The 21,119-nt window shown below is 41.7% G+C and overlaps 1 protein-coding gene across 1 annotated transcript; it reads right to left on the reverse strand.

Moving 5' to 3' along the window:
- Positions 1-388: 388 nt before the first annotated feature.
- Positions 389-19,659, reverse strand: LOC123016569 (vomeronasal type-2 receptor 26-like). The gene is made up of 6 exons (XM_044417081.1): positions 18,946-19,659; positions 18,247-18,474; positions 7,778-8,617; positions 7,092-7,319; positions 3,286-3,412; positions 389-1,290 (listed from the first exon to the last, which is right to left on the reverse strand). Exons 1-6 carry the CDS (start codon positions 19,657-19,659, stop codon positions 389-391), a joined length of 3,039 nt encoding a protein of 1,012 aa, XP_044273016.1.
- Positions 19,660-21,119: the final 1,460 nt, after the last annotated feature.

Raw genomic sequence — 21,119 nt, forward strand, 5'->3', positions numbered from 1 at the left:
CTGAGAATAGGAGAGGGATGAGGCATATGCACAGTCCAGTGCAGGTGGAAGTTCAGAGAGTGATAAGGGACTCGTATTTAGGAGCAATATGAGGTAGGAAGGAAAGGGTGCAGGCACCAGCTGGGGTAGATGGAGACTAGATAAAGACAAGATAAAAAAAGGAATGAGCTGCAGCCAGACAGGTGTCAGGTGGGTGGGCAGGTAGGAAGGCACACAGGATGCAGGGGTAAGTGCTTAAGGTTGAGAAACCTGGGAGTCCAAGCTTGAAATAGGTATTGAAGTAGATCATATTTAAATGTATTTTTCCATGAGATATACTTGAATCACTTTTCCAAAGCAACAGAACCCTCTAGACTACAAATGATAGTGAAGAACAGGCATGTGTTCTTCAATATTTTCTTTTTATTAGCTGTTCTCTGTTGTTCAGCTCAGGTCTCAGCACAATAATGTAGCATTTGGGGAAAAAGATGCAACACAGCAATCCTGCGCTGGAAGCTAAGATGGAGAAGATCTCCACAGCCACCATGGATTTCCCCTTGGTGCTGAGGTAAGAAGGAACAAAAGAGAGCCAAACACTGCAAAAGACCAGCATGCTGAAGGTGATGAACTTGGCTTCGTTGAAGCTGCCAGGCAGCTTCCTGGACAGGAAGGCCACAGTGAAACTGAGGGTCGCAAGAAGGCCCATGTAACCCAAGGCACAGTAAAACATCATCACTGAGCCTTCATTACATTGCAGTATGATTTCTTCAGCCATGGAGAACAGATCGATGTCTGGGAATGCGGGTGATGTTCCCAGCCACACAGTGCAGATACCTGCTTGAATGAGAGAGCAGGAAAGAACAATGATACTGGGCCTCTGCCTTCCCAACCACTTCCTCATCCTGGATCCTGGCTGAATGGCCATGAAAGCCAGAACAACCAAGAGGGTTTTTGCCAGCACAGAAGAAACAGCCACTGAGAAGATGATGGCAAACGCAGTTTGTCGGAGGAAGCAGGTGAGCTTCTGAGGTTCGCCAATGAATAGCAAAGCACAAAGGAAGCAGAGCAGGAGGGAGGTGAGCAGAGTGTAGGTGAGCTTCTGGTTGTTGGCTTTGACTATGGGAGTCCTGTGGTTCTTCACAAACACAGCCAGCACCAGAGCTGTGATGAAAGAAAAGGCAAGAGCAAGGATTGCTAATGTGAGCCCCAAAGCTTCTTCATAAGACAAAAAGGTTATGGTCTTTGGAAGACAGAAATCCCGATTCTCGCTTGGATGCTCTTTTTCTGAGCATGGATTGCAATCATTCATGTCTTGAATGGAAAGGAAGGTAGAAAGAAGTTGTTGAGCTTAACAAAAGGAGACAGACAAGCCAAAACAAAGAATTCAATGTCATAAATCTTTATATCAACAGAAACCTTTGCTATCTCCCTAGAGAAATGGTGCAGCTTTCAGCTTTATGCACTGGACTGACCTGTGTTTGGCATATTCTTTGTGTTTAAGCATCACTAAGCAAGGCAATCTTTGGTTGACAACAATTATCTTTCCCATGATGCAGAAAGTTCCCTCAAACTCTTCATTTTAAATGTGCATACTTTTTGGACAATGCAATTAGGATGCCTCTATTACAAGCCAGAATGAAAGTGGGAGACCAGTTCTCCCTCTTCCTCATCACTACTTCCTGCTAGTTCTCACCCCCTTCCCCCAGTGCAGTGCTTCCCCCAGTGCAGTGATCTTTAGGGGAATGGTGCTCTCCAGCCAGCTGCTGGGGGAGAGCAGCCATTGTTCACTTTTACCAAGTGGTTCTGTGGTTCTCTCCTTGGTAGCATGTGTTGCTATGTTTCCTGATCCAGACAAGACAGCAAGCTTTTGTGGTGTGAGAAAACCATAGAACAGGTCATCGTTGTTGTCTGTGGTTTTTAATAAATCATGAACTCTCTAATAGGGCTTCAATGACACATCAATTGGACTTGTGTAAAAAAGCAAATTGCTTGTTTGTACTGCAAACCCACCTAGTCAGTATTTTATTCTTTTCATCTGTTACATTCCTATGCTACCCTATGCTCAGCACTTTCTGAGTGGTTCAGAAGAGCTAGTTCAAAACTGCATTACAAAATAGAAATAATCTCCAAAGCAAAACCCAAGAGCATCACAGTCCAGATATGGACTGCCAGCCACTGCAGATAGTATTTGCCTGAAAGGAGCATGCCAACCATTTACAGTTTGTTAGCAATTTTGCACCAGCTGATGTTTCCTCACCATTTGAAGGAAGTCTTAAGAATAATGCCTTACAGAAATCCATTGAATAGTCTATGGGAACTTAAATCATGAGTCCATACCTAAATGAATATGGATATAATTGGCATACAATAGTGAAAGGTGCTCCATTCTTCAGGGTCCCTGTGTCTCAGGTGACAGTTCTGCCTAATCTGAGTTGTTATGGGGAGTGCAGTGCTCTGTAGAAGAGGTGAAATATCCCTCCTCTAGGGATGTGGATCACACCTCCCATACATTCAAATTGTCTGGATTGAGTGTTTGTTTATGAGTCCTTATCAGGTCCATTAGAATGGCCAGGCACTGGTTCAGACAATCCACTACCTCACTTGGTCATGGTAAAAGGAGGGATAAAGCTGGTGTTTTACACACATTTAGAACAACAGAGACTGAAAATCTAACTGTCCAGGAAGACAGTGTTTGCACCTGGCACTGGCAAGAGCAAAGTCTGTGAACTAGGCAAGCCTCCTTGAGAAGTTCATTGCACAAGTGTTTTGCCACAGAGAAGTCTAACTTCTTAGGAGCCACCCACCTCACTTTCTTAGGTTGGACTCCCAAAGAAGAAAAACTAAGTCTGATTTCTAAGCCTGGACAAGTATATAAGAATGTTAATTCTAGCAGAAATCAGTCTAGCCATATTGATGACATGTTGGTCCACTCTTCCAGATCACCCTCTCAGGTGATTTCATGTAGACTTTGAACAGGAAGGATAACAGAGAAGCCTACAGAACTACACTTCAAGGCATGATAAAATAATCAGGGATTTGCCATCCCAGTAGCAGTTGAACCACTGCAGTTTCATATCTCCAAATCCCAATCCAGACTTTGCATCCAGAAGGAGACCTTGGCTAATACTATTGAACACCATTCAAAAGTAAAAGAAAATCAACACATTTTCACTTTCCTTTCTCCATCCCTTACACAACCTTCTGATCCCTTTTGAACAACAGAAGAACAATCACTCTGATCTAAAAAATAACAAAACAAAACACCAGCCACTTTAAATATCTATCCAATGAGTGCATATCTCCTACCCTTCTGACTTGAGATCTTCCTGGCTGGACATGGGATGCAATCGTAGCAGCAATACGGCTCCCCCTCCTTCACTTTCTTGCTGGAACCTGGAAGGCAACTCTCAGTACATACAGAAAGTGGCCGTGTCTAATGTATGAATTAAAAAGCAGAGAAAATATATGGACAGACATTTTATTTAAATATGGAAGCTTTTCAAGCCAATGATATTTGATATTTCTCCCAGCAATCGTAATTCTGACTTGCAATTCATCTAGCCCAGCATATAAATTAAATAGGGTGACAATATACATCTTTGCTGTACTCTTTCCCGATTTTGAACCAATCAGTTCTTCCATGTCCTGTTCTCTGAGTTGCTTCTTGACCCACATACAGGTTTCTCAAGAGACAAATAATATGGTACGGTACACCCATCCCTTTAAGAACTTGCCACAATTTGTTGTGATCCACACGTTCAATGGATTTAGAGTAGTCAAAGAAGCAGAAGTAGATGCTTTTCTGAAACTTCCTAGCTTTCTTCATAATACAGTGAATGTTGATGTCTAGTTCCACTGCCTCTTCAAAACCTAGCTTGTAGTTCTCAGTTCACATACTGCTGAAACCTACCTTGTAGGATTTTGAGCATAACTTTGCTAGTGTGTGAAATGAGCACAATGCTACGGTAGTATGAACATTCTTTGGCATTGTCCTTCTTTGGGATTGGAAGGTAAACTGACCTTTTCTGGTCCTGTGACCACTGTTGAGTTTTCCAAATTTGCTGGCATATTGTGTGTCACACTTTTATTCCATCATCTTTCAGGATTTTGAGTAGCTTAGCTGGAATACCATCACCTCTGCTAGCTTTGTTGTTTCTAAGGCTTCCTAAGGTCCCTTGACTTCACACTTCAGGATGTCTGGCTTGAGGTCAATGACTACACCATTGTAACTATCAGGGACATTAAGATATTTCTTGTATAGTTCTTCTGTGTAATCTTGCTGCCTCTTTTTAATCTCTTCTACCTCTGTTAGGTCCCTGCTATTTTTGTCCTTTATCCTGCCCATGTTGGCATGAATCATTCCCTTCATTGCTCCAATTTTCTTGAAGAGATCTCTAGTCTTTCCCATTCTGTTGTTTTCCTCTATTTCTTTACACTGTTCATTTAAAAAGGCCTTTTTACCTCTTCTAGGTATTTTCTAGTAATCTGCATTCTTTGGATATATTGTTCCATTTCTCCCTTACCTTTCACTTCCCTTTCTTTCTATTTGTAAAACCTCCTCAGACAGCCATTTTGCTTTCTTGCATTTCATTTTCTTTGGGAGGGTTTTAGCAGCTGCCTCCTGTACAATATAAAGAACGTCTGTCCACAGTTCTTCAGGCTCTCTGTCTATCAGATTGAATCCCTTAAATCTATTTGTCACCTCTGCTGTATATTCAGAAGGAATATGATTTAGGTCATACCTTAGTGACCTAGTGGTTTTCCGTACTTTCTTCAATTTATGCCTGAATTTTGCAAGAAGGAGCTCATGATCTGAGCCACAGTCGGCTCCTGGTTGTTTTTACTGACTGTGTTGAGCTTCTCCATCTTTGGCCTCAAAGCACACTGTCAATCTGATTTCAGTGTTGACCATCTGTTGATTTCCCTGAGTAGAGTTGCCCCTTGGGTTGTTGGAATAAAGTGGTTGCGATGACCATCGTGTTCTCTTGGCAAAACTCTGGTAGCCTTTTCAGGGCTTCATTTTGTAATCCAAGACCGAACTTGCCTGTTATTTTGGTTATCTTTTGACTTCCCAATTTGGCATTCCAATCCCACATGATGACAGGGAAATTATTTTTTGGTGTTAGTTCTAGAAGGTGTTGTAGGCCTTCATAGAACCTGTCAGCTTCAGCCTCTTTGGCATCAGTGGTTGGGACATAGACTTGGACTACTGTGATGTTCACCTGGTGCTAATGTTATATTCTTTTCAACACCAGGTAAAAACCTTTTTATTTACCCAGCATTTTAGTACTTAAATATTTTAACTAGCTTTTAATGGTTATGCTTAGTCACATTTCATCTAATTTTATTTTATTATGTTTGTTGCATTGGTTTTGTTTATTTATTGTTATGTTTATGCGGTAAGCCATTCTCAGATGTATTTAAGGACTGGATAAAGATACTGTAAAACAAACAAACAAATAAAAATACACTCCAGTACTGTTTTCTCCACTCTTTTATAGACTATGAAGGCCACTCTGTTTCTTCTAAGGGACTCTTGCCTGCAGTAGTATATAAGATGGTGATTTGAATTTAAATCGCCCATTCCTATTCATTCCTGTCCTTTTTAGTTCACTGATTCCCAAGAGGTCGATGTTCAATTTTGCCTTCTCATGGCCACATCCAGCTTATCTTGATTCCTAGATCTTACATTCCAGGTTCCAATGCCCTCTGGTCTTCCCGAGTAGCACATTGCACACCTTCCAGCCTTAGGGGCTCATCTTCTGGCATCAAATTTTTAGCCTTTTGATACCATCTATTGTGTGTTCATGTCAAGGATACTGGAGTGGGCTGCCATTTCCTTCTCCAAAAGGTCACATTTTATCTGAGCTCCCCCCTATGACCTTTCCATCTTGGGTGTCCCTGCATGGCAATAGCTTCATTGCTCTATGCAAGCCCCTTTGTTGTGACAAAGGCATGAATGTATTCACAGATACACTGGAACAATTTACTGCACCAGGGCAGAATAGAGAACAGAGACAGAGGCTGGACATGGAAGGGGCTGGACATTCCTAAGCTATATGCCTTGCAATGCAAACAGAAACAACACACTTACAATGTAGTAACAAGCAGGATACATTAACAGCTTATATGGAGGCTATAAGGGACCCAGCCAGGATGCATGACTGATGCTCCATGTTCTCCTGTATTACAAGGCTGAGAAGAACACTTGCAGTGTAATTCTGGTGATGCAGCCTTCTAATATGGGCCTTCAGGACAGAAAGGGCACCTTGCTTCAAACTGCCTCCTGAAGAAACACTGATAAAAGGAGGACCTTGGTGATTCTTCCCCTCTTGAGAAGGTGTGTGCCACCTGCCTTGAGACTTCCAAGCACAAATGCAACACCCTATTCCAACTTGAAAGGCAGCAGCAGTGTATCATGAGAAGATAAACAAGGGAAGTGGGCAGAGGGGTTTAGAGGAAGCAGAGAGAAGACATTTCTCTCCCATCCTCATTTCTTTTTCTTTCTTTTTCTTGATATCTGCGTTTTGCATATTGCATTAAAAGAGGCTTTGAATAGGCCATCTGCTGGTGCTAGCTACTTTTGCTGGCTTTCCAGCAAAGACTCAAGAGCATTACATTTTTTAGTACCATGTCACTCAGAAAGATGTATGTTAGAACCCTCTGAGTCCTGTTGTGATGGGTTCCATGGATTCTGTGGATGTGAAGTCAGTGTTGGTTTCATAACCAGGTTCTGGCTATTCTGCATCACACTAAATAATCCCAACACATCTGGGAAAAGAGACAAAGTCATTAGACAGACTTATATGATAATATATTTGCATGGTTGCTGTTTAGCTGAGTATTCAAAATGCTGTCTATGATATTCCATATACTAAAAACCTGACATAAATTTATTTAAATTTTTTCAACTTGTTTTGAGTTAACAATATTGTTAGCCAAGACAGCCCTCCATGTGTGAGTCTTCTTTCTCATTTGCTTTTATTTCATCCATAAGGCTTCTTTCAATCAAAAATCACTTTTGCATGATATTTTGTAGGGACCAACTAAAGTTAAAGCCAGCAGGGCAGAAGATCAGTGCTTCTTTGAAGGAGGTGATCAGTGGCTCCTACCTGATTAAACCAGTGGTGCCATGTGATGACTTCCTCATTAATGGTGAGTGAGTGGTCTGGAGAAGCCTGAAGATCAATCCTTCCAACTTCCACACGGAGAAAGGATTCATTGGAATAGAACTTCCAATTGATGACATCAAATCCAGCCACCATCTCCCCTTTCTCATTGAAGGAAACCTTGTTCTGAGCATTGTTATTAAATGAGACACCTCTAAGAAACTGATGGAGCTAGATCGAAAATGGAAAAAGAAACCTCAGAAGGATGCAGTTCAGTGTACAAGGCTACCATATAAGATCAGCTGGAGAAGAAACCCGTTAATGAATTCAGGGGTGAAAAGTGTAACTGAAGAAATATTCCTTGTGTTGGGAATAGAAGTCACCTTGTTCCTCTTCCCCCTTCTGGATAAATGAAGATAGCTTAGAAGATCTTCCTCATCCCCAGTGTTTCTACTCACAGAAATTCTCTGAAGTCTGTTATGCTGAAGATAGGTGATTGACTCCAATTCACACAGTGAGCTTAGTGGCTGAATGGGGGCTACAACATGGATCACCACAGTCCAACATCCAAAAGAAGAAAACAGAGGAAGGTGACCGAGATTGGAGTTTAATTAGAGAGAGAGTTTGGGTGGCACTTGTGACAGCAAAAGGTATGGGGGTCCCACACCTGAGTACTTAGAGAGCATTACCTGCCAAGGCTCTTCATTTCCAAACTTCTTCACCCTGTGCTTGGTTTCAGATGAGGACCTGACATGCATTGCATGGGCCACAGCATAGACTGCATTGTAGATGCTGTAGCTGTGGCCAGTCATGCTCATCTCAAAGAAAGATCCAGGAAGGCTCTCCAGTCTTTCCCTCCCAGTGCAGATCTCCTCTTCCTCATTCTCTGCCACTGCACTTGGGAAAAGACAGCCAAAAGCTTGTTGCCAAAAGATCTTGAGAAAATCATCTCCTTTTGTTCTGATTGGACTTCTGCTTTCCTCAAATGATTGGAATCCTGGTAGGTCATTGGAGTGAATCCTCAAGGACAGAGTACCATGGAATATTTCTGTGTCCCAATTCCTTTGATAGACAAATGCATTGATCTCCATGTGGGCTGAGATTATCCATACTTTGCCTTTTAGTTTCCTTGTCCTGTTCTCCACTTCAGGAATATATGTTAGCCATCTAAACAGTGCAAAGGAATATGATTCTCCATGGGCCACTACTATATTAGCTTTGCTGTCCACTAGTCTATCAAATATTTCTGCCCCTTTTTCAAAAATGTCATTAAGATTACTGATGTAGGTGTGTGGGGGGATTTTTTCAATGAAGGCAAAACAGACACCTCTTTTGGAAAAAGTTGGAAAAACAGTTTGTAAGAATCTTTCTCCATTGTCATTATCCACAAAAACAAGTCCAATCCACGTCCAGCTGAAATGTAGGAGCAAAGAGAGTATCCCCTCATACTGCAGAGTTTCATGAGGAACCATCTGATAGAAGGGAAGTCCTGGAGTCTTATTCATGACTGGAGCCACACCATATATGAGCTAAGGAGAGGTTGAAGAAATGTTAGGAAGGTGACAATAATGATTGGAACAAGTTTAGTCTGACTCTCATACATGCTGTCAGCAATTCTGAGAGAAGCACTGCAAGACTTGTGAAGCTTATATTTTCTAAACCAAAGCTCATTCTTCCACAATCAGGAGTCCTCAATATGTTTTTTGAGGAAAATCCTCATGATTGCCAGAAATCATGGGTTGAGGAGAGCTGGAATGCAACACATCTCCATGGAGGCATGTTCAGAAAACTTGTTCTTGTCAGTGGGCCTTTTTTATGAAGTAGTGAAAAAGTCATGAATTCGCATGTCAAATTGCTATGCAAACTTTTTCATGACATCAGGCTCAAGACTCATATCCACAGTAATGAACTGAAAGATCATGAAAAGAGAAAAATAACATTACAATCAAAGTTAAGAAACTCGTTAAGTTAATGGAAGCACCTTACTAAATAAGGTTTCAGTTTTCCTGCTTGACAAGAATTCACGGGCTGGAAAATTCAGTTTCCCAATTCTCGTCTGCATGGCAGAATTTGTCTGGTTGTTCCCATGGAGAAATTTGCATCCCAATGAAAGGGACCCTACAGTTCGATCTTCTGTCTGAGCAAAATATGTCTGATAGCATTATTTTCTATTTTCCACATCCATGTTATGCCAAGTCAGGCAGTGCAAATTGGAAATATTGGTAACAACAGAAAATTAATGATTTCAGATATTTATCTGGCTAATACCTCAGTGTCAGAACTGTTGCTGGTATATCTCTTATATCTCTGTATAGGAATACAACAGTATAATTCAGACTTTGCAATCTCAAAGGAATTTGTCAGATGGGCATTTCTTACTCTACATCTATGGAATATTGTGTAAACATCTGAAAAAATTCACATTGTTCATGCTTTGCTATCAAGGATAGACCCATAGAGCCATTTGTCTAGAGTGGGCAATTGCCATTCTCACCCAGGTGCTCACCTGAAAGCATTGCTGCCCTAAACATCAGCTGAGAGGAAAGCACTGAGTAGGGGGAAGGGGGTGACAAAGCACTGGTAGTAGTGATGGGAGGAGGCAGATCAGGTCCTGGGATTTCATTGGTAATTTTTTTTCAAGATTGAATGGGTTACCTGCCCTAGATTGCAAAATATTACAGCACTTTAGTTTATTTCATCTTTTTATCTTTAAGATTGCACTGTGTAACACACAATGGAAAAGGAATTTTTAAAAGTCACAAACTTGTACCATAGTAATCATGCTAGCAATATTGATAATGGTTCAAAAAACCAGAAACCTAAAGTGCTTGTAACATGTTTCAAGTCATCTTAAGATTGAAAGTCCAAACAGAAATGTGTGTTCATTCCAGCAGGAGTTTCCTATAAATGCTTTGAGAAGAAACTGCAGCAAGAGAGAATCATGTTAATGCCCATTAGGTAAGTTTGGTAAAGGGAAGAAGAATAACTCATCTGGTTGATTTCACTGGAAACATTTTTCAGGCAGAAGCTGGGAACAACCAAGGAAGTGTGGGCATGCAGTTAGTTCCAATCACTTAGATACAGAAAGCAACAGGAATCCTACCTGTGGTATCTTATAGATATCCAAGATATTTGTCATATTGAGAGAGATCTGGGAGTCCAATGACCCAGTGACTGAGATTAGATTATTGTGAATGCCACATGCATAGTTGGGAACCAATCTCTCCTGCATTGACAGAAGTCTCAGAGTGGCCTGGCAGGTTCTCCTTGCATTGTTGTAGCTGTCATAGATACGAAACCCCAAAGTGTGGTTGGGCAGTATGTGAGGGCTCTCATTGATCTCTTGTACGGCGAATGCCAACGCCAGGAGATGCTGGTAATTCTTGGGGATCATACTGAAAGGAGAGTGACACCTGAAGCTCAGAGTGGAAGTCAGCACCTATGAAGCAAAGCTGTTCATGCATGGCTAGAAAGAAGGCGCCTTGAGTTTGGACACTAGGCAGAAAAAGAGCAAGTCAAAGAATGAGGGTTGACACGGACGGAGCTACTCGTAAGTGGATATACACAGTTTGCTTTGACTTAGATGGGGCTCATCCCCCAGGAACAGGTGGAAAGACTGTGTACAAAAATGCCTGCATCAGAGGGAATGGTCTGCAAACATAATTACTTTGAAAATTGTGTTAGAAATATGTAGGCATGAGGGAACTGCCTTAGGGAAAATTACATTAGAAAATCCTTGAATCCTCATTGATTTTCTTTGTTTTGGTGTGTTGTGTACATGCCTGCATTCATGTGCAGTCCAATTCTCTGGTGATTGGACGGAATGAACTCAGGACTGGGTGGAGGTAAAATTGGTGTGGATGGAACACAGAGTCCTTCATGGATCCTTTACCCCAGGGTGCTCATGTACAGCTGCAGCTTCAACTACCCTTTTGAGGAAAAACTCTGGGACCAATTGGTGTTGAGAAGGGTGAAGAAGTAATAAAAACAAATAGCACTACAATCCTTACTTAAGTTCTTTGAGTGAGTCTGGTGGTGGATCTTGAGTGAAGGTTATTGGACTGGATCTGAAGGAGCCATGGAACACGATGCTGCCAATAAGGACATCTCCTGGCAAAAAGGCCTGCAGTGGGAAGGGAGGCTCCCAGATACTGCATTTGTGAATGTGTGCCAGACACACGCTTTGGGAAAACAGTGCCAGAAACAAGACCTCCAAGAGCACCATTCTCAACACAATGTCCACTTTTTTCCAAATATGCAGACATCCCTCTTCATTGTGAACAGCACCTCAGTCTCTGGAGCACTCTGGCATGACATTCCCTTCTCAAAAAGTAGTTCGGTTGGCTGACAGCTTTTTCTGCTAGTAGAGAAGGTTCCTACATTGCACCAAAGGCAGCTTGACTATTCCTAGTTCTTTCCTCATCTTTATGGATTTCTTGGCATATCTATGACAGCCATCATGGTTTTCTGCTTAATGTGTTCTGTGACCATTTAAAACTCCAGAGGCGTTTTATGGAGCAGCAGGATTAATTGTTCCCCATTGGATAATTAAAATGCAAGATAAGAATCAATTCAACGTTGTAATTTCTCTATTGAAATGTTCAGGGAAGATATGTTTGCTGCACTTAAGCATGGGATTCCTGCTTGGACTGCTTTCATCAGAATTGTGCACTGAAAGAGCAGAACTATCTTCCACTGGGGGCATTTTGTCTATATGGAATTTAATTTTGTTTCTCTTATGCTACACAGATGTTGCTCAATTAAAAAAAAAGTTAATCATTGAGAGGTTAAAGTTTTAATTCCAATGCAGAGTTCAGCAAGTTTTATTCAGGAAGCAGGAGATTTTAAACAACCTTTGTGTAAGATGCTGTTATTGTGAACTCTTGTTTTCCTTCTCAGGAATCCTCCAATGATTCCTTGGAACCATTTTTGAATAAATGTGAGCTCTTGTCTTTTAATCATCCCTTCCTCTGTTCCTTTACATTTTTCTTCTTATTATGTATGTAATAGCTTTACATTCCTCTTCAATGAAGTGTGGCCTCTTCCAGTTCAACTCACAACTCTGTAAGGGTGCGGATCCGATTGTGTGGGTCTGCCCCCGGAGCCAGATGGATCCGGATGGATTCCTGAAGGCCCTTGGGCCCTTAGGGAGTTACCAGCTGACAAGACTGGTGCTCCTGTTGAGGCTCTGGTCGAATTATGGAATGGGGAGATGACTAGGGCTGTTGACACGATCGCTCCTAAGCATCTTCTCCCGCCAAGCAGAGCCCACTCTTCCCCTAGGTATACATCTGAATTGTGGGCGATGAAGCAGGCCGGGAGATGGCTAGAGTGTAGGTGGAGGAGATCACGGGATGAATCTGACCGAACACACTTAAGAGCCCATTATCGGGCCTATGCTGTGGCGATGAGGGCGGCAAAAAAGAAATTCTTCTCCGTTTCCATTGCCTCCTACGTTTCCATTGCCTCCTCGACAGTGACACACGCGTTGGTGACTTCCTGACTTGACTTCTGTAACGCGCTCTACGTGGGGCTGCCCTTGAAGACGGTCCGGATACTTCAATTGGTTCAAAATGGAGCTGCCAGGCTGCTGATGGGGACTGGGAGTTATGTTCACATGACTCCAGTCCTCCGTCAGCTTCACTGACTTCCCATTGAAGTCCGGGCCCAATTCAAGGTGTTGGTGATGACCTATAAAGCCCTTTAACGGCTTGGGTCTTGGTTACCTGAAGGAGCGCTTACGTCCATATATGCCCACCCACCCCTTGAGATCAGCGGGAGAGACCCTTCTCCGGGAAACCTCCGTGAAGGAAATTAGGGGGGTAAGTAATAGGAGGAGGGTTTTCTCTGTGGTGGCACCCAATCTATGGAATGCGCTCCCCAGAGAGGTCTGCCTGGCACCGTCGTCGTTTGTTTTTTGGTGCCAGGTGAAGACCTTTTTATTCAAATGTTATTTTAATTGTTAATATTATTTATTTATTTTATTCTTTGGCCAGGGTGACTTAATTTATATTGTTAATTTATATTGTTTTATTGGATTCTATTTATTTATGGTTGTGAGTCTCCCCATGGCTTCGGTGAATGGGGCGGCATAGAAGTCCCCTAAATAAATATATATATAAATAAACTTATTCCCTCTGTCAAAGACTCTGTCTACATTTTTGGGGTTCTGATTGGGGAAAGTATAATACAGCCCATGCCCAAAACCCTTCTTCCAACTCTCTTCAAAAGACTTTTGTTTATTTGGGGATTTAATTGCTAACCAGGTGTTAATATGGTTCAAAGGAGACAGCCTTCTGGCTCTGATAGCAGGGCTAAACCAGCATGTATAAGCATATACTGTTGGTGTAGTCTAGGATTGGAAGTGTCACCTCCCTGAGGTCCTTCTTGCATCCTTTCCATTTTCAAAGGAATGGGGATCCTGTCCTCCCTTCTGCCCCACAGTCTCCTCCATACACATGCAGAAAATGCTGGGGAACTCGCTGCTTGGCTCTGCAGCTGCTTTGGTGCTTGTCTTGGTGAATACTTAGCAGAAAGAACTATCTAGGCTCACCAGTCCTCTCCCCATGAGGCCAGCACTGGCTCTTGCTTCTCAGTTTCCAGTGCCTCCCTTCCAGCCTCAGGGTGCAACACCAGTCCTGGCTTTTGTCTCTGTACCTACCATGGCAAGTCTGTATGCTGTCAGTCTGCATGTTCTCCGTCCTTCTCATCCCATTCATTTCTATGTCCTTCACTCTCTCTCTTTCACTGCTTTTGCTTGTCATTTATCCCACCATGCACCTTCATGCAGGTTTCACTCATTGAGCTCAATCCATGCCCTATCAAGGCAGTGGATTCTTCTGGTTGCAGCCAATGCACTGCTCTGAGGAGTCCCTCCCTGAGAGCAGTTATTTATTTCTCTTATCTGCTCCCTGGATTCTGAGGGGGAGGTGGTGAGCCCCCACAACCACTCACACAGCAGAAAATCCACCTGATTCCATAGTTTGGCTTCCCAGGCTCCAGTTCACTTAGTGGAACAGAGTCAAAGATCCTGATGAGTGTGCCCAGGGTTTGTGCAGGGCTTGCTATGAACTGAGCCACATCTGTTGAAGAAGCAGTGACTTTCATGTCCACTGCTGCTCTAAGTAGTAGAGAGTGTGAAAGAAGAGTGGTAACCATGAATGCGACAAGTAAAAGCTGAGAGTCTGACCCAGAAGTAGCCAATAGAGCAGCTCATGTTGCTGTGTCAAAGAGGAGCAGTGCAGGGAATCCTCTGCTGCAGCTTCCTGGGATTCCAGTTACACTGCATTATTGCCTCCCACCTGCTCCAGACAAGCACCTCCAGGGGCTTCCTGGTCCTGCAGGAAATTGCAGAATGAATCATGCTCTGATCCTGATATCAAATAGGAAAATAAGATCTCCTAAGTAGTACATATACCAGTTGCAGTACTTCACCTGGCTTCCTCAAAAGAAAACTATAATTTACAAGTGAACCTAGGGGCCAGTCAGGGTAGCATTGATGGGTCAGAGCTAGAAGTTCGTATGCATATGTGCATCAGTTCAGAAGTACAGTTTTTGTGTTTCCTGGTGAACATTACTTGCTATGGAATCATTCTGAGGTCATTAGAATTTAAACGGCACCGATGGTCTTCAAGAAGAGCAGCTAAAAGTGAATATAGGGGTACGTGTCAGAATTGTCATATGTATATGATTGTTCCAATCAAGTACAATTGAATCACTTTTCCTAAGCAGAGCAGCCCTTCAGAGTATGAATGGAATGAAAAGTTAGGCAAGAGGTCTTCAAAATTTTCTACTAATTAGCTGCTCTCTGTTGTTCAGCTCAGCTCTCAGCACAACAATGTAGCATTTGGGGAGAAAGATGCAACACAGCAATCCTGCGCTGGAAGATAAGATGGAAAATATCTCCACAGCAACCATGGATTTCCCCTTGGTGCTGAGGTAAGAAGGAACAAAAGAGAGCCAAACACTGCAAAAGATCAGCATGCTGAAAGTGCTGAACTTGGCTTTGTTGAAGCAGTCGGGCAGCTTCCTGGACAAGAAGGCCCCAGTGAAACTGATGGTTGCAAGAAGATAGTTGCAAGAAACTGATGGTTTTGCTGTGCCATGTAGCCCATACATTCCAATATGATTTCTTTGGCCATGGAGAAAAGGTCAATATCTGGCAAAGGGGGTGATGTTCCCAGCCACACAGTGCAGATGCCTGCCTGGATGAAAGAGCAGCAAAGAACAATGACACTGGCCTTTTCCTTTCTCAACCACTTCGTTATCCTGGATCCTGGCTGAGTAGCCATGAAAGCCAGAATGACCAAGAGGGTTTTTGCCAGCACAGAAGAAACAGCCACTGAGAAGATGATGGCGAAGGCAATTTGTCGGAGGAGGCAGGTATGTTTCTGAGGCTCACCAATGAAGAGCAAAGCACAAAGGAAACAGAGCAGAAGGGAGCTGAGCAGAGTGCAGGTGAGCTTCTGGTTGTTGGTTTTGACTATGGGAGTCCTGTGGTTCTTCAAGAACACAGCCAGTACTAGAGCTGTGATGAAAGAAAATGCAAGTGCAGGGAGGGCTATAGTGAGTCCCAAAGCTTCTTCATAGGACAAGAATGTGGTGGTCTTGGGAAGACAGAAAACTTGATTCTTGCTTGCATACTTTTTTTTTGAGCGTGGATTACAATCATTCATATCTGGAATGGAAGGGAAAGAGCTGTTGTTTATCTGAGAAAAAGAAGATGGGCCAGCCAAAACAAAGGATTCAGTTTCATAAACTCTGTATCAAAATAAATAAATAAATAAATCCCGAGTGTCTGAACACAGGAATGGACCAGCTTTCAGGCTCTGGCTGTGGACTGAGCTTTGTTTGGCCCACTTGTGTTGTTTAAACATCATTCAACAGGGCAAACTTTGCATGATGACTATACTTCTTCCCAGATCAGAAATATACCTATAAAATTCTTTGTAAAAAACTAACATTTAAAACCGCAGTGGAAAACAAAAATATTCTCCAAAGCAAAACCTGGGAGCAACACTAATGCTTTAGACAAGCAGTTAAAACTACAGTGACTGAACTGCTAAAATATCCAGGAAAGCAATACCATCACCCAGTGCTGGAAAGAGCTCAGTATGTTTAGCAGGCTAGCCTCTTTGGGAAATTCGTTCCAGAAATGTGTTTCCACAGAGAAGTCCCATTTCTTAGGAGCCACTCACTTCACTTCCTTTAGCAATGACTCCCAAGGAAGAAACTCAAGGGATGATTTTGAACTTTGGGCAAATGTATGTAAAAGAAGATACCATTTTTGTTATTTTAGCCTAAAACCATTTACGGCTTTGAATGTTAATCCTAGCAGAGATCAAATCAGTTGTATTAATGCCCCACATCTGCAGATAGCCTTCCCCAGTGATTTCACGTAGACAATAAACAGGATGAACTATAGCAAAGAGCAAAGAGCCATGCAGACCTCCATTACATATTTATTTATTTATTTATTTATTTTTCAATTTATATCCTTCCTTTTTCCTACAAAGGGCTCAAGGCAGCTTACATCATTCTCCTCCTCCGTCTTATCCCCACAACAACAACCCTGTGAGGTAGGTTGGACTGAGAGTCTGTGACTGGCCCAAAGTCACCCAGTTGGCTTCATGGCCGAACAGGGACTAGAACCCAGATTGTCTGAGTCCCAATCCCATGCTCTTCACCACTACACCACACTGGCTCTCCTTCACACATATGTGCCAAGGCATTGTACGACAATCAAGGGATTAACCATCCTAGGAGTGCTGTTTGAACTACTGCAGTTTAATGTCTCCAAATGACAACCCAGACAGTTCATCCAGAAGGATACCGTCGTTCATCATATAGAGTCCCAATGAGTGGTGGAAGAGAAGCAACACATTTTCCCTTCCCCAACTCCATCTCTTACAAAACCTTCAGTCTCATTTCAGCCACTGAAGAACAATAACCCCAATCTACAAACAGCCACTTTTAACATCTATCCAATGAATGTATATTTCCTACCCTTCTGGCTTGAGTTCTTCCCAGCTGGACATGAGATGCAATCGTAGCAGCAATACAGCTCCCCCGTCTTCACTTTCTTGCTAAAACCTGGATGGCAACTCTCAGTGCATACAGAAAGTAGCTGTGTGTAATATATGAAATTAAAAAAGAAGAAAATAAATAGGATAAATATATGGACAGAAATCCTCTTTAAACATGGAATGTTTTCATGTCAGGAGATAAGTTTCAAAACTGACTTGGCAATTCACAAATGTGTGAATCATAATTCTTTCATAGTGTTCTTTCTTTGATGGTGAGTGCCCATGAAGAACCTCAGTTTGAAGGAAGAAATACATCAAAGACAAGAATAATTTACTGGATGATTTGTCACTCCTGGACAGTGCACTTCTTGAAAAAGTTTAAGACTAAACATTTATTCTTGGAAGGGTGCCTTGAACTGCTTACATATCTATTGATTTCAGCAGGCAGGTGATCACTCTTCACTGGGAACCAGTAACATCGTCATTATGGATTTGTTCAGCAACATCCTTAAATTCAGAGCTAATATCCTGCAGTTGGTAGAAAACTGGGATTAACTGAACAACTGTGGGAACAACAAGCCTATGATAATATCTATCCATATATTTTGTTGATCTCATTTATGATTCATGGCTGTAAGTACACCAGAGAATGGGCTGAAGGACATGGCAGCACTCCATTATGTGGATGGACCAAGTTATCTTGCTGCCACTGGGGATACCTTAGTTCAGCTCCCAGAGACCACTAATTAAAAAAGAAACAGTAGACCTGAACTGACAAAGCAGCTAAATAATGTGAAAGAGAATTTTAATGTGGAGAACTAGATGGATCATTACAAATGGAATGGGCAGAAACTAACGTCTCCCTAAATATTCCTGTCACATCTGGGAACAGGCACATGGGCATTAGACAAACATTACAGCAAGAACTGGTTGAATTTAGATGACTGCAGTTTAGCAGAATATTGAAAATACTGGCTGTGATATCCCATATATTTAAAATACTGAAATAAATGTAACTGTATTTAATTTTTTTCACTGCTTTAGAATTAACAGTATTTTTGGAATCAACTGAAATGAAAGCTAGTAGGACCAAGATCAATGCTTACTCCAAGGATATGACCAGAGGCTCCTACCTGATTAAACCAGTGATGCCACGAGATGGCCTCCTCATCAATGGCAAGTGTTGGTCCTGTAGAAGCCTCAAGATTGATCATTCCAACTTTCACATGGAGAAACGATTCATTGGAAAAGAACTTCCAATTGATGAGATCAAAATCAGCTATGACCTCCCTTTTCTCACTGAAGGAAACCTTGTTCTGAGCAATGTAATTAAATGAGACACCTCTAAGAAACTGATGAAGCTAAGTTGAAAATGGAAATAAGAAGGTTAAGAAGATGGCAGTTTCACACACAAAGCTAGCATCAGCTGTGAATTTATGTCATTGATTATTTCAAGGTGTGGAAAATATGATTGAAGAAATGCTACCCATGTACTGGATGTGAGTTAGGTTGATGCTCTTTGTTTGCTCCTTGTGAAGAACTCAAGACAGATTAAAATTACTTTCCCACTTTTTACTTCCCCAATTACTTCCCCACTATAAACTTTTTCCCCAAGGAGCACTCTAAAATCTGTTCTGGTGAAAGTAGGTGATTCACTCCAATTCACACAGAAAGCTAAGAGTTTAAGTGCGAGCTAAAATTTGGACCATCTATTCCAACACTCAGAATGCAGAGAAAGGTAACTGAAATGTGGAATGGAATCAGAGAAGATTATGAGGGCTCTTGTTAAAGCAAAAGTCATGGGGGTTTCACACCTGAGTAGAGAACATTACCTTCCATGGCTCTTCATTCCTAAACTTCTGTCCATTAATTTTCACCATTGGCCTGTGTTGGACTTCAGATGAGGACATGGCATGCATAGCATGGGCCACAGCATAGACTGCATTGTAGATGCTGTACCTGTGGCCAGTCATGCTCATCTTGAAGAAAGATCCAGGAAGGCTCTCAAGCCTTTCCTTCCCAGTGCAGATCTCCTCTTCCACATCCACTGCTAATGAAGTTGGGAAAAGACAGACAAAAGCTTGCTGCCAAAAGATCCTAAGAAAATCATCTTCTTTTGTGCTGATTGTATTTCTGCTCTCCTCAAAAGATTGGAATCCTGGTACATCATTGGAGCGAATCCTCAAGGACAGAACACCATGGAATATCCCCGTCTCCAAATTCCTTTGATAGACAAATGCATTGATCTCCATGTGTTCTGAGGCTATCCATACCTTTCCTTTAACTTTGGTTTTCATGTTCAGTTCTAGAAAATACTTTAGCCATCTAAGTAGTGCAAAGGAATATGATTCTCCATTGGCCACCCCTACATAGGCTTTGCTGTCCACTAGTTTATCATATATTTCTGCACCTTTTTCAAAAATGTCATTAAGTTTACTGATGTAGGTGCGTGGGAGGATTCTTTCTATAAATGCAAAACAGATCCCTCTTTTGGAAAATATCGGAAGGACAATTTGCTTGAATTTTTCACCATTGTCATTAACCATGAAAACAAGTCCAATCTACATCCAGTTGAAATGCAGAAGCAAAGATAGAATCCCCTCATACTGCAGAGTTTCATGAGGAACCATCTGATAGAAGGGAAGTCCTGGTGTCCTATCTTTCATGACTGGTGCCACACCATATATGAGCTAAGAAGAGACCGAAGAAATTTTAGCATGTGACATTAAAGTTTGGAAAGAGTTCATTCCAAACTGCATTCATGCTGACATCAATTCTCAGCTAAGCACTGCAAGATTTGTCAATTTTATGCTTTCCAAACCAATGCCCAGCCTCTGACAATAAGGAATCCTCAACAAGTGAAATTTTTCTTGGTTCCCAGAGATCATGTCTTGATGAGAGCTGGAGTGCAATGCATTTATGAGATGCCATGTTCAGAAAGCTTTATCTTCTCAGTTGACTTTCTTAAATAAGTGTTGAGAGAATCACAAATTTGCATGTGAAACCAGCATTGTATCTTTCCAGGGCACTGGATACAATGCCAACAACAACAAAAGCAATTATGATAGTACTAATAATGATTATGATGATGTACTGCAATACCATGCAAAGGAAGAAAAACAATTTAAACCAAAATTTTACAAACCCATGAAATCAATTGAATCAGAATCAAAACGAGGTTTCAGATTCTCTGCTTCACAGGAGTACATGGACTGGCAATGCTGGAGTTCTCAAATCAGGTCTGTATGGCAAAAAAAAAAAAAAAAAAAAAAAGGCCTGTTTCATCCATTGAGAAACTTGAATCTGAAGGAGAGGGAACATATCTGTATATCTTCTCTCCCCCCTAACTCTGTATCATTTTATTATTTTTTGCTTCCACATTCACGTTATGCCATGTCAGGGAGTGCAAGTTTGAAATATTGCTAATAAAAGAAAATTAATGATTTCAGATATCTATCCACTTAGTTTGCTAAGTCCTCACTGTCAGAACTGTTGCCTATATACCTCTGACATATTTGCAGAGCTAGTCCTGCAATTAAGAGATTGTGATCACAAAGGACTTTGACAGATGGGCATCTCTTATTCTACATCCACAGAGTATCATGTAAACATTTAGAGCAAATTCAGATTTTTCATGTTTTGGTAGCAAGTAAAGAACCATAGATCCATTTGGCAAGAATGGACAATTGCCGCTTTTCTGTTATTAATAAGCATAGAAATATTAATAATCACCAAAGGTAATAATCAAAAGTCAAAAGTGATTGCAACACATTTTCATTCATCTTAACTTCAAATGTTAGTGCAAGGCAGAACGTAAATCTCTATGCTATGAGAAGGAACTCCAGCATGAGGAGAGTATCATGCAATCTCCCATTAGACAAATCATGACAGAGGCAGATGAGTAAGAACTCCTCCTCTGCATTTCACTTGAACAATTTCTAAGATAGGAGCTGGAAACAACCAGAGAAGTGTGATAGTATTGTAATATTCCAGCCTCTTACATACA

Source organism: Varanus komodoensis, unplaced genomic scaffold (assembly GCF_004798865.1).
Source record: "Varanus komodoensis strain SLA01 unplaced genomic scaffold, ASM479886v1 scaffold86, whole genome shotgun sequence".
Taxonomy (NCBI): Eukaryota; Metazoa; Chordata; class Lepidosauria; order Squamata; family Varanidae; genus Varanus; species Varanus komodoensis.